The sequence below is a fragment of the Nothobranchius furzeri genome, chromosome 2 (genome assembly GCF_043380555.1).
Source record: "Nothobranchius furzeri strain GRZ-AD chromosome 2, NfurGRZ-RIMD1, whole genome shotgun sequence".
Classification (NCBI taxonomy): domain Eukaryota; kingdom Metazoa; phylum Chordata; class Actinopteri; order Cyprinodontiformes; family Nothobranchiidae; genus Nothobranchius; species Nothobranchius furzeri.
In genome coordinates, this window is record NC_091742.1 from 15,771,701 (window position 1) to 15,784,200 (window position 12,500).

General features: G+C 50.9%; 1 protein-coding gene across 2 annotated transcripts in view; it reads left to right on the forward strand.

Moving 5' to 3' along the window:
- The window catches only part of kif26aa (kinesin family member 26Aa), a 48,179-nt gene that overhangs the window by 28,068 nt on the left and 7,611 nt on the right, over positions 1–12,500 (forward strand). For both annotated transcript variants that reach the window (XM_070544531.1, XM_054748191.2), the window contains 8 exons: positions 1–6; positions 811–1,017; positions 1,685–1,778; positions 1,854–2,107; positions 2,627–2,810; positions 6,974–7,130; positions 7,827–7,989; positions 9,524–12,479. The exon at positions 1–6 is cut by the window's left edge and continues 190 nt beyond it. In XM_070544531.1, coding sequence (XP_070400632.1) covers positions 1–6; positions 811–1,017; positions 1,685–1,778; positions 1,854–2,107; positions 2,627–2,810; positions 6,974–7,130; positions 7,827–7,989; positions 9,524–12,479 — 4,021 coding nt within the window. The remainder of the gene's footprint in view (positions 7–810; positions 1,018–1,684; positions 1,779–1,853; positions 2,108–2,626; positions 2,811–6,973; positions 7,131–7,826; positions 7,990–9,523; positions 12,480–12,500) is intronic.

Below are 12,500 nucleotides of genomic sequence, written 5' to 3' on the forward strand. Positions count from 1 at the left end.
GGAAAGGTAGGATCGTGGATCCAGCTGGTTGAGGGTTCATAGGAGGTCAGCAGGGTAGGGAAGGGTCACAGGTGAAGGTGTTGGTGGATCAACAGCAGTCTGGTGAGAGCAGCGGGATTAACGAGAATAATCCCTAATCACACACCTCAGCTGCAGGAAGGGCGCCTCCTCATGAACGGAGCTGCTCTGTTTTTGGCTGCTGGTCTGGAAACGTCCCAGAGAGACGATCCCTGGCCTCAAATGGCCTTTAGGGTCATCAAAAATTATGTCCCGAGCTCAGAAACTCTCCATTGTCCAAATAAACATGGTTCCCCCCCCCCCCTCCCACCCCCCCACCCCCACACACACACTGCTCTGTCCAAGAACCACCTGGCCCTAATGTCCTTCACATTTCTGTCCTGCCTTTGTCCTTCTGCCTGTGAATCCCTGTGGTTACCGTGGTAACCGCCTCCTGCGGCAGCACCAACCGCTTGAAGGCTGTTTCGGGTTTTTTTTACTTACTGATGACACATCAGTAGAAACTTGGACAGATTCGAGATCAGCTGTTTCCTGTCGCTGAGCGGTGGGTCGATGATTCGCTGCGACACGTCGCTTAAAAACTGCTGCGCCTCAGATTGTTGTTGGCTTTAAACTTGACCTGCTCAGCGCCACTTCAGCAGCTGAGTGACAGGCCAATGAAAACCCTCCAGGAAGCCACAAGAGACACACAACACAGCAGTGCAGAGCAGGGACACATCCCTGCAGGTCAAAGGTCAGGTCCAATCTGTAGTTTAACCACTACATAAAAGCACCTCTCGCTTCTGTGTCCAGGTACGGGTGATGGTCCGGATCTGCTCGGTCCACAGCGGCGAGTCCTCAGAATCCATGTCCTTCCTGAAGGTGGACAGCAGGAAAAAGCAGCTCACGCTGGTCGAGACGTCGATCGGAGGAACTTTGGCCGCCTCTCAGAGACGATCCTCAGCCTCGGCACCTAAGACCTTCACCTTTGATGCGGTCTTCCCTCAGGACGCCTCACAGGTGAGACCGGGTCTCAGGATCCCCGCCATCCTCCGGATCCAAACCAGGGCCTGTTTAAGAAAAGCTCAGGTTCTGCTGCAGCATCAGGTGGAGGTGAATCTAAGCGTCATTAATTCCCGTCACGCCGGCGGAGTCTGAACTCTTCATCACCTCTGCAGCTGCTCGTGTCTCCTCAGAGGCAGGCGACAGCGCAGAGATCAGTGACAGAGCGTGATGGAGCTATCTGTCAGATGTGAAGCAGCGCAGGAAGTGTCAGCAGCCGCAGATGGATTCATAACAGCAACAACACTTCCTTTAGCTACTGCAGGTAAAATCCAGTCAGAACTGGTTCCAGAGGCAGAAAAGGAGCTCAGGCGTTTGTTAAAGTGAGAAAAGAGATGATGAGTCACTGACCTGAGGTCAGCTCTGGGTTTGTGTTACCACAGGTCACATCAGCTGATATCACGCCCTTGTCAGTTTAAAGAGGCAGATGGTGGTTCAGGTGGGGTCGTGTGGAGCGGGTAGGGTCCACACGACCCCACCTGAACCAGTCAGTATCTCACCTGCAGCAGGCCGAGCGGACCAGGGAGGAATTCCCACCGAGGAGTCGAGCGGATGCCTAATCAGAGCAGGAGCAGTGATGCTTCAAGGTGATTGGTGGATTCAGACGCGATCTCTCCTCTGATAGGCTGAGGTGTGTTCGGGAACGGTGGTGGAGGTGATCCAGTCAGTGGCGAACGGAGCTGATGGCTGCATCTTCTGCTTCGGACACGCTAACCTGGGTAACTACCCGACTCACTTTGTTCACAAAGACGATTAAACATTCACCCTCCTTTCTCTGACTCCGCCCCCTCCAGGTAAGACCTACACCATGATTGGTCGAGACTGCTCGACTCAGAGCTTGGGCGTGGCCCCTACGGCCATCTCATGGCTCTTTAAGGTGATGGAGGAGCGCAGGGAGAAGTCTGGAGCTCGTTTCTCCATCCGGGTGTCGGCGGTGGAGATCTCTGGCCGGGAGGAGACGCTCACTGACCTCCTGGCTGAACTCTCCTCCTCAGCGGGAGGTCACCAGGAGGTGGCGCTGCGGGAGGATCCGGTTTGTGGATCACAGGTAGAGAATATTTCCTTCCTCCTCCCCTCCGTGACCTCCTCCTCACCTCCGGGACTTCATCACTTTCTACAACTGTCCAATTAGTCCTGATCTTCCTCGTTGGTATTCATTGCTTTATCTCCCTGAGCTCCTCTGGCCCGCCGTGCTTTTATCTGAGCTCGTTTAATTTTCCTTTTCTGTCACCACCCTCCCCTCTTTTATCAAACCCCATTCTGTCTCCTTCTGCCTTTTATCTCTCCTGAGCTCCACTTCCAGCCTTCGGCGGCTGGAAGACGGAGACAGTTTGGGTTCTGCGTTCCACATGTGGAGCTTTATCTGAACCTGAGTTCAGGTAAAGTCTAAAGTTCTTCAAAAGTGGATTCATCACAACTTCTTCTGTGAATGATTCCACGTGTTTATTCCACGTCTGTGACAGCTGAGGGAAACAGGAGCGGAGATGGAATCATCATGGGAACTTGAGGTGTCTCAGACATTCCTGTTTACAGCTTTCCGTGTTCCCTTTGGTTCTCTTTCCGTCAGCTCCAGAACCAGACGGAGCTTCGGGTGACCAGCGCCAAGCGGGCCGCGTTTTTCCTGGACGCGGCTCTGGCAGAAAGGAAAAGCACCCGGACGCCTAACGATCAGGAAGCTCGTAGAAACTCCCACTTCCTGTTTACACTTCACCTCTACCAGGAGAGGCCGGACAAGAGCAGCAAGGCAGCAGGTTTGTGTCTGAGGGTTCAAGTCCCGGGGTGGAATAAGTCTCTACCATCAAACATGAAGCCATGTTGAGCTGGAAGCCCCACCCACCCCACCCCTGTTTAACTTCACACAGTCAAGGTGTTTTTTAAATAATTCATTACAGCTGAAGGTTTTAGTTGTTGTTCAGCCCAGTACTACACCGTATGAACCGAGTACTTAAAAAGAAGTACCTGTACTTATCGGCAGGTAGGCTGACGTGACAGGAAGACGAGCACACACACACGGTTTAAATACCTGAGGATGATCAGAGAGACGAGGGAGACACCAGAGGCCGCAGGAGCAGATCCGCACAGGTGTGCTTACCTGTCGTCTCTGGTTATTGTTGAAGCCAGAATCTCACAGAGCTGCTGCTGTTGGAGACATCAAACACAAAAAGACTTCTGCAGGTGGGACAAGTCGTGTTTGAGTCGTGTACGCTCTCGCCGGGTTAGTTAGCAGACCTCACCTGCATCTGGGCTCCTGTTGTTTCTGTTTCCTGTTGCTCTTCATCTTGTGGGACGAAAGGCCTTCTGTTCATCCTCACAGAACAAAAATCTAAAAGTGGAGCAGAAATGATCTATTCAATCAAACTGAGGTGATTTTTTTTTGCAACGTTAAAACAATCTCACAGATTTAGTTGGTTAAGCAGATGAACGGAGTCAAAGTTTGACTTTGAGCGCGTGCAATTTTATTTTATACTGAGAGGCTTCCTGCACCATGTAACCGGACGCCAGCAGGTCCTGAACATGTTGCATCAGGTTCAAACGTGTGGAAACCTTTAAAAGCATAAAAACTGGAGTCGTTTTCCTCCTCAGACACAAACCGTAAACTCTGAATGACCGAGAAAGCTGCAGATGAAAGCTGGACAACTGGGTGTAAGGATGAGTCTCATCAGGACCAAACGGCTCCTGGAATGCTCTCCAGCAGGAATAAATCCCGCAGCTCTCCCTCCGTCTGCTTTCTGTTTCCAAACATGAATCTGCTAATTAGCTCCATCGTGTCCAACAGAATCGTTTACAAGCCGAGAGGCTTCGCTGTCGCCACCTCCGCCCACGTCCACCCGTCACAGCAGAAACATTCCCATGGTTATCCGTGCTTTATGGCCTCTGGAACACATCTGCATGGCTAATGAGGCCGGGTGGCTCGCGTCCTGCTGCGTTTATGGAGCGCCGGTGCTGAAAGTGAACACTCAGCTGCTCTCAGCACTTTCTAAATCCTGCTGATGTGAGCTGTTGAACTTTCACACCCTCATTACTCTGAATTACTGAAATAAACAGGCCGTTCAGGTGATGCTGAACGTTTATCAGAGCTGCTCGGAGGCGCCGCGCCAGCGTGGACACAGCTTGATTTTATCGAAAAAGAAGAGACTTAATCGTGGTTCTAGCGATCTGGGTTCTGGCCGCGTAGAACTTTATGGTTTTGGACTCGTTCAGATGAAGAGAGTTCACAATAAGAACATTTTAAAAGAAACTCACTGAATGTTTCTAAGAAACACCTGAAAACAGGTAACGTCAAACCACATCTCAGGATTAGTAGCTTCATCAGAAACCTGCCCCATCCAGTCAGACATGTCTGCTGCCCCCTGGTGGAGGATCTGCAAGTGGAAAGGGCCAATTTTATTCCTTTATTACGTGTTCTTTAACTACATGATAAAGGAAAACTGGTTGTTATATTAAATTAGTTCAGTTTTAAACAAAATTTCTGACATTTATTCACATTTTCAAGCATCACATTTTAACCCTTTAACTTCTGCACAAGAAAAAAAATGCAATAAAGTTTATTTAGCATCTTTATCCATCTGGAATAATAGAGTTTATGTATTTATATAAGACATAATAATGATGTCACATATATGTAAATGTAGAATATTTATACATTTAGGGGTTTAATGGTAAACATCTTCACATTTTTGATATTTTCGTGGTTTGATGGTTGTTTATTTCCTGTTTCTGAGGCTGATTTCAGTTCCTGTTTCCTAAAGATACACAAACTAATGCTCCAAGTTAAAAGACTTGTTTACTGGTGAGACTTGACTCTAAACTGGGATTTTCCTGACTTTGACCTTTACTGAGGACTGGTCAGACTGGTAGACCAGAGCTGACGCTGATGGTGGCGTCACTTCCTACTCTGTTTATCCGCGGGCAGCAGAGGACGTTGTCACCCTCTGCTGCCCGCTCTCCCCTCTCCGATGATGCAGTCCCATGCACGATCCAATGTGTAGACCCCATCGTCTTTGTTCCCCCAAACTGCTAAATAAAACTATGGAAACGCTACGTAGACGACATACTGGAAATCATACCAAAAGGTCAAACAGAGACACTAACACAACACTTGAATAACATTGACGACCCAGGCAGCATAAAGTTCACTTATGAGACAGAAACAGAAGGCAGTGTAGCATTTATGGACATGAAAATAACCAGGCAGACCGACGGGACCCTAAACATAAACACATACAGGAAACCAACACACACAGACCAATATCTATTATGGACATCAGAACACCCCACCATACACAAAATGTCAGTAATCAGAACACTATATCACCGAGCAAACACGGTAACAGAAGAAAGAGACCGTAAACAAGAGGACAAACAAATACAACACACTTTAAAGACCTGCGGATATCCGACATGGGCAATAAACAAAGGAAAACAACAAACAAGAACAGAAAGAAAGAAAAGAAGAACCAAAGCAAAGAACCAGAAACCCAGAAAGACAAGAACCAAAACCAGTGATAACCTTACCATACATCAAAGGCATAACAGAAAAAATAAGAGCAACAATGAAAAAACACAACATAAACACACCAACAAAACCATACACAACAGAAATGGGCCATTCCCATCTGTACCGGGTCGGCCCGGGCCGGGTAGCCCCAGTCGGCCCCAGCCTGGCCCGGTTGATTCCACACATCCTTGTCTTAAGCCCATGTGGGCTGATTCTACCCACCAATCAGAGGCTTGCTCTAATGGAAGGTGTGAATTTGCTGTCAGCAGTGGGTGTGTTGGCCCTGGTCGGCCTGAAGCAGACCCCCTCAAGAAGAGGGCTGAGAATGAGCCTTGGTTGGCCCGGAAAAATACCAGGCCACCCAGATATGTAAACAACCTACGCTACCCGGCCCGGGCCGACCCGGTACAGGTGGGAATGGCCCATTAGAAACAGACTAGTACACCCATAAGACAAGATACCAGCTGGACTTAAATGTGGAGTCGTTTATGAAATCCCACGCAAACTCTGCAATAAAACATACGTAGGAGAAACCGGACGCCAACTCAACACACGAACAATAGAACATAGAAAGGAGTGAGACAAAGAAACAAGTCGAAAACACACAAGAGCAGCAAAACAAGAAGCAGAAAGCACAATAAAGAAGTCAGCCATAACAGATCACTGCACAGGAGAAAACCATGTAATGGACTGGGACAACACAAGGATCATAAACACCGAACAACAGAAATACAGAAGATGGATAAAGGAAGCTATAGAGATAAGGAGACGTGGACGTGGGACCATGAACAGAGACGATGGGGTCTACACATTGGATCGTGCATGGGACTGCATCATCGGAGAGGGGAGAGCGGGCAGCAGAGGGCGACAACGTCCTCTGCTGCCCGCGATAAACGGAGTAGGAAGTGACGCCACCATCAGCGTCAGCTCTGAGGATAATTGCAGCTGCGAACGAAACGTTAGCAAGGTAAAGAAAAACCTTTCCTGTGTTTAAAAAAGAACCAAAAATGGAATTAGAAACTAAACACAGCAAGAACGTATAAAAGATGGTAAACCAGAGCTTCTGTCTTTACTATGTTGACTTCAGCCTTACTTCAGGACTCAGAGTTCTTGTCTTTAAATTGTCCTGTTTTTATTTTATTACTAAATTTGGGATTTGACTTGAGACATGTCTCATCTCACCCCATCCTGTCTTGTCCTGCCCTGCCTTGCCCCGTCCTGTCCCATTCTGTCCCATCCCACCCCATCCCATCCCATCCTGTCCTGTCTCATCCCTGTAGAAGCTCCTTCCTGTGAGATCAGAGCTGAATCTTCTAGATGTTATGACTCCTTCCTGTAGATGAACTCATCCCTACTGGTGGGTAGTTTCGAGGTTTAGCTGAACAGAAATGTTGTTTTAATGTTTCCGTGTCTCAGTGTCCGGCCGGAGTCGTCTCCACCTGCTGGACCTGGGGAGCTGTGAGACGGACATCAGCAGGACCCGAGAGGGGGGTGGAGGCCTGTGCCTGTCTCTGTCGTCTCTGGGAAACGTCATCCTGGCACTCGCCAACGGGGCCAAGCACGTTCCCTACAGGTGTGTGTGTGTGTGTGTGTGTGTGTGTGTGTGCGTGCGTGCGTGCGTGCGTGCGTGCGTGCGTGTGTGTGTGTGTGTGTGTGTGTGTGTGTGTGTGTGTTAAAGCTGATTGTTGGGCGTTTGTTATTCAGGCTGGTTGACCCTCTGCAGCGACGTTCCCTCTTTGGGTTTTCATCATTTTAAGGAAAGTTGGAGGCGCTCCTCACTTTAAATCAGCTGCTTTGATCTCATTCTAACGTTTTAAACCTCCTCTCTGGTTTCTGCTGAAGCATCAGTGAAAGGAGGTTAGAGGTCACATCGTCAGTATCCGCTAGAAACCATCATGTTTCACAAATCTGCATGAAGCAAGTAGAGCTGTTTGGGCCTCAGGAGGCAGAGAAAAGCTCAAACTCACAGATTTCCAGCTTTGTTGTGGAAGAAAGAGTCGCAGCAGCGGTTCCGACTATAGTGTGTAACTCCAGAAGACTATCCCGATCCCAGCTCGCTCCAAGTCTGTTCAAAGGCAGCCTCTCCGACTGTACGTCTGGATCACACGTGGCGTGAAGTTCAAAGCGTGCTTCATGAATCTGAGATGAGACTGTTCATAGCTACTGTTGTGCGGGGTAATGAACGGTCTCGGGGTTCCTGCGGGGTTTCTCGGGCCTTCCCCCCCTTGGTTCTCCAGAACTAACGAAGGTTCTCTGATGTATTATTCAGGGACAGCAAGCTCACCATGCTGCTCAGCGAGTCTCTGGGGAACATCAACTGTCGAACCACCATGATCGCCCACGTCTCCGACTCACCGCTCAACTTCATGGAGACGCTGACGACCGTGCAGCTGGCCTCTCGGATCCACCGCACGAGGAAGAAGAAGTCCAAAGTACTTCATCTTTTCTCCAGGTTTTATTTCTCCAGCTTGGGCTGTTGGAGTCATTTAGAGGGTTTAGTTCCATAAGCGAACCGAAAAGACTCAGATGTGGGTTTTCTGATGATTTGTTGTAAACGTTTAGACTCAACAGTTACTTACTCAGTCCCAGAAAAGGTCATGAAGACAGACGTTTCAGGGACAACAGCAGAATCAGCTGGTGAAGCTTTTGGTGAACATGTTTAGAAGAATCGGGTTTTTCGACAGATTCGTGTTCTCCTCTTTGTGTTTAATCGTTAATAGAAACGCTACAGAGCAGAGCTGAAGGTCTGCATCACATCTCATCTGTTAGATCCAGATTCTTTAACCTTCCGGCTCCACACTGACTGACTCACACACGACCTGCAGCTCCTCTCCTCACCCTCGTCAGCTGGAGGAGGTCATGAATCCGCAGCTGTAACAGTTGTTTTCCTCCTCTCAGGACACATAATCAATACTGGTGTTTCCAGAGGGATGAGAGACACCATCACATCCACGGATCAAACAACACATTCTCACTCCCAGCGCGTCAAAAACAAACGCTCGGTCAGCCACCCTCCGCCTCAGACCCCTGACGCCAAAAGTGCCTTTTTCGTTACTTATGTGCGAAAAGGTTTTTTTTTTCCCTTTTCTGACTGCAGATCCCAATGCAGCGTTACACTGACGCGATGGGATGTCTGCAGCCAGGGCACCAAACAAGCTCATTGTACCTCACCCTAACCTCATCCTCTTATTTAACCTTCCCCTCACCCTTATCCTAACCTTAACCATCTTGCTAGCGAACACGTTAGTGATGTGTCGGTCGCTCTAAAAGCCGACTCTATGAAGTGAACGGCGGGAGCCGCCTCGTCATTGGTCGGGTTTGGACCGAGCCAACGCGAGGGAGAGGTTTCAACTACCAAGGTGGAGGTTAAAAGCAGAGGGCATTTGTAGCCTCCCCCTCGCCAGATGGTATGTTCTAACGTTCCCCTTGGGCGGCAAATACGAAAATTCACAGTCAGAATGCATGGGAAACAAACGCTTGATCACAGTGAGAGTAACGTTTTAGGTAGCAAGAGGGTTAAGGTTAGGGTGAGGGGAAGGTTATAAATAGCAAAACGTTAAGGTTTAGGTGCGGTTCAATGAGCTGGTTCGGTGCCGCATCAGCGGACATCCCATCGCGTCAGCGTAACGCTGCACTGGGATCTGCAGTTAGAAAAGGGAAAAACTCCTTTTCGCACATAAGTAACGGAAAAGGGCACTTTTGGCGTCAGGGGTCTGAGGCGGAGGGTGGCTGACCGAGCGTTTGTTTTTGACGCACTGGGAGTGAGAATGTGTTGGATCAAACTGACAACGGCCTGCACACATATTTCATAAACAGGACGAAGACTTGAAATGTTGAAAATTGCTGCCAACAAGTTTAATCCAGGCCAATCTGTGACCCTTTAATCCTGACCGGATGCCGCTAACACCAGACTTGGACTTCCTGTCAGGTTGGTCTTTGTTGTTAATCTCCTTGTTTTGTCTCCAGTACGCTTCCAGCTCTTCTGGAGGAGAGAGTTCCTGTGAGGAAGGACCATCCCGTCAACCCTTCCATCCTCGGATTGTGGCTCTGGACCCGGAGATGTCCCTTCCCAGTGATCCCGACTATTCCTCCAGCAGTGAACAGTCCTGCGACACGGTCATCTACGTTGGGCCTGGAGGGACCGCCATATCCGACCGTGAGCTGAGCGACAACGAGGGCCCGCCGTCCTTCGTTCCCATCATTCCCTCCCTGAACAAAAGGCGAGTCAAGGATGCTCCCAGGTCAGATGGGGATCATCTGAAGTGCAACACATTTGCGGAGCTGCAGGAGAGACTGGACTGCATCGATGGCAGTGAAGGTCCTGCCACCTCCAGCACAGAGACCCGGACGGCGGGTGCTGCTATAGCCACGGAGGACACACCTCCACCCAGAGCTGATAAAAACTCCGTCCAGACCCTCCATGGACCGGATCGGGGAGAACCCTCGCTCTCAGACACAAGTCCCATAGATCCCTCCAGAAGGACGAGCGCAGATGGAGAGAAACTTTCTGCTCCTCTCATTCAGCCGTGTTTGGTGAGGTCCAGAGTTACCTTTGCCCAGGACTCAGAGCCCGTGGTGAGAGAGAAGGTTCGAGCAGATGTTCCTAAACCATCACCTCCTCAGACCTCAGCCCAACCCAGGACATCATCTGAGTGTGGAGAGGCTCCGAGCAGGACTCCCCCTGTAGGAATGAGCTTTCAGGCTCTGAGGCAACCTCTTGTTCCCATCGACATGGGGAGGGCCCGTCTGACCAACAGACCTCCCGTAGAGCTGAGCGGCGTTCGAGCTGCGTATTTAGGAAGGTGCCTGGACAGAGACTTCCTGAGGACCACGGTCACCCTGCAGCAGCCCGTGGAGCTGAACGGGGAGGACGAGCTCGTGTTCACCGTCATCGAGGAGCTTCCTGCTGGCCTCATTCCGGACAACGGGCGGCCCTCCAACCTCCTCAGCTTCCATGCTGATTACTCCCAGCAGGCCTCGGCTGCAGGCTGCCGCCCAGTCAGCATCATCAGCAGCATCAATGACGAGTATGACGCGTACACATCTCAGCAGGGATCCGACGGGCCGAGCTACCACAGACCGCTCGCCGCTCCGAGCGAAGGCAGCAGTTCAGCACACCGGCGTCTCCTGAGGGAGGAGAACACGGCAGCAGAGAGCTCCTCCTTTCTGAGCTCACCGGGAACGTTTCATAGACAGATGCTGCTGCAGCATGGTCTGAAAAGCTCTCTGAATGACAGTGGGGTCTGTTTCTCCGAGCTGGACAGCGACCCCACCACGCCTAACAAACCCTCCTTTACCATGTGCCCTCCTTCCCCTGACTCCAATAAAACCTCCTCCGAAGGCTCCCCTAGGGGGAGAGCCAGCGCCCTGAACATGCCAGTGCCAGCCCAGATCCCACTTTATTCCTCCCACTCAAGTCTTCCCAGGAAAAACAAGCCTACCTCATCTGCTCCTGTGGTCTGCAGCAGACGGGAAGGCAGACATGAGAGCCTTTTGCTTCAAGGAAGCAGCTTTGTTGATCCCAGAGAGGCCAAGTTTCTCTCTGCAGGTAAGTCGCTACGAAGTGGCACAACTACCATTTCCTCCAGGAAGTCTGGAGCGAATAGCAACAGTGTACCTCGACCTCCAAAAGCACAAGCATCATCCTCGGCCCAGAGGGTCGTGGATGGTTGTGAGAACTCCACCAACCGGAGAGCAGACACTCTCATCCGGTTGCCACGGCTGACTCGAGGTGCAACGACTCTGGGGACTGTTTCCATCCCTCAGAGCTCCGAGTTGAAATGGGGACATGAAGGTTCCTCTGTGGCTGGAACGCTGAGGTTTTCATCACTGGGAAAAAAGTCAAGTGGACAAAAGGGTGTCTCCAAGTCTGGATCAGCGAACATCTCCCCTCCCATTCCACCCGTCAGACAGACCAGTCAAGAACAAAAGACCAGGTCTCCAAGTGCCTTCAGGACGAGCAGCGACACCAGAAAGTTTCCTTTCCCTAAAACTTCAGCTTCCGAGGAGGAATTCACCGTTAGGTTGCGAGCAGATTCATTCAGCCACAGAACGTCTAGTTTAAAGATCGATCACGGTTCCCCCAGGACATCTTCTAGTCTGAAGACTCGAGGGGCTAAAACAGATCCTTCCCGGTATTATGGAAGCCTGATGTCTCTGGAAAAATGTGGCAGTCCAACCTCATCTAGCTCAAAACTCGGAACTGTTCCTGCATCAGGGAGCAGTGGCAAAGCCAACAGATCGGTCCCAAAAGTCGACCTCCCAGCCCAGCCCCAAGTCTCGTCTGCGTTTAAACTCGGACAGATCCGCGGCACCAGCAACTCTAGGGCTGCAACTTCTCCTGGAGTGAAGGTTCAAGCACTGTCAACCAGCAGCTCTAAAGGTCCAAGTTCCTCCCAGAAGCCCCTTGATAACTCAGCTGCTCGCAGTCCCAGCCTGGACCCCGCCGGCAAGCCTCCTGCTCGTCTGGGGAACGGGACCAAGATGGGGAGAGGCACCATCATGGACATGAAGCAGGCTGTCAGCAGGGCGGCTAACAGCCGGGTCAGCGAACTAGCTGCTGGGAGGAAGCAGCTTAGCAGGGAGCCTGGAGAAAACCAAAGCTCCGACAGCGTTAGCGGCTCACCGCTCAACACGCCTCTGCCGTCGCCCTACAGCAAAATCACGGCGCCTCGTAAGCCACAGCGCTACAGCAGCGGGCACGGCAGCGACAACAGCAGCGTCCTCAGCGGGGAGCTGCCCCCCGCCATGGGGCGCACCTCCTTGTTCTACCACAGCGGGGGCAGCAGCGGCTACGAGAGCATGATCCGAGACAGCGAGACGACCTGCAGCACCTCGTCAGCTCACGACTCAATGAGCGAGAGCGGCGTGTCCTCGTCCAACAGAGGCAGAGTGTCCAAATCGCCCAAGAAGAGAGGAAATGGTGAGTCCAGGTGACAAAATC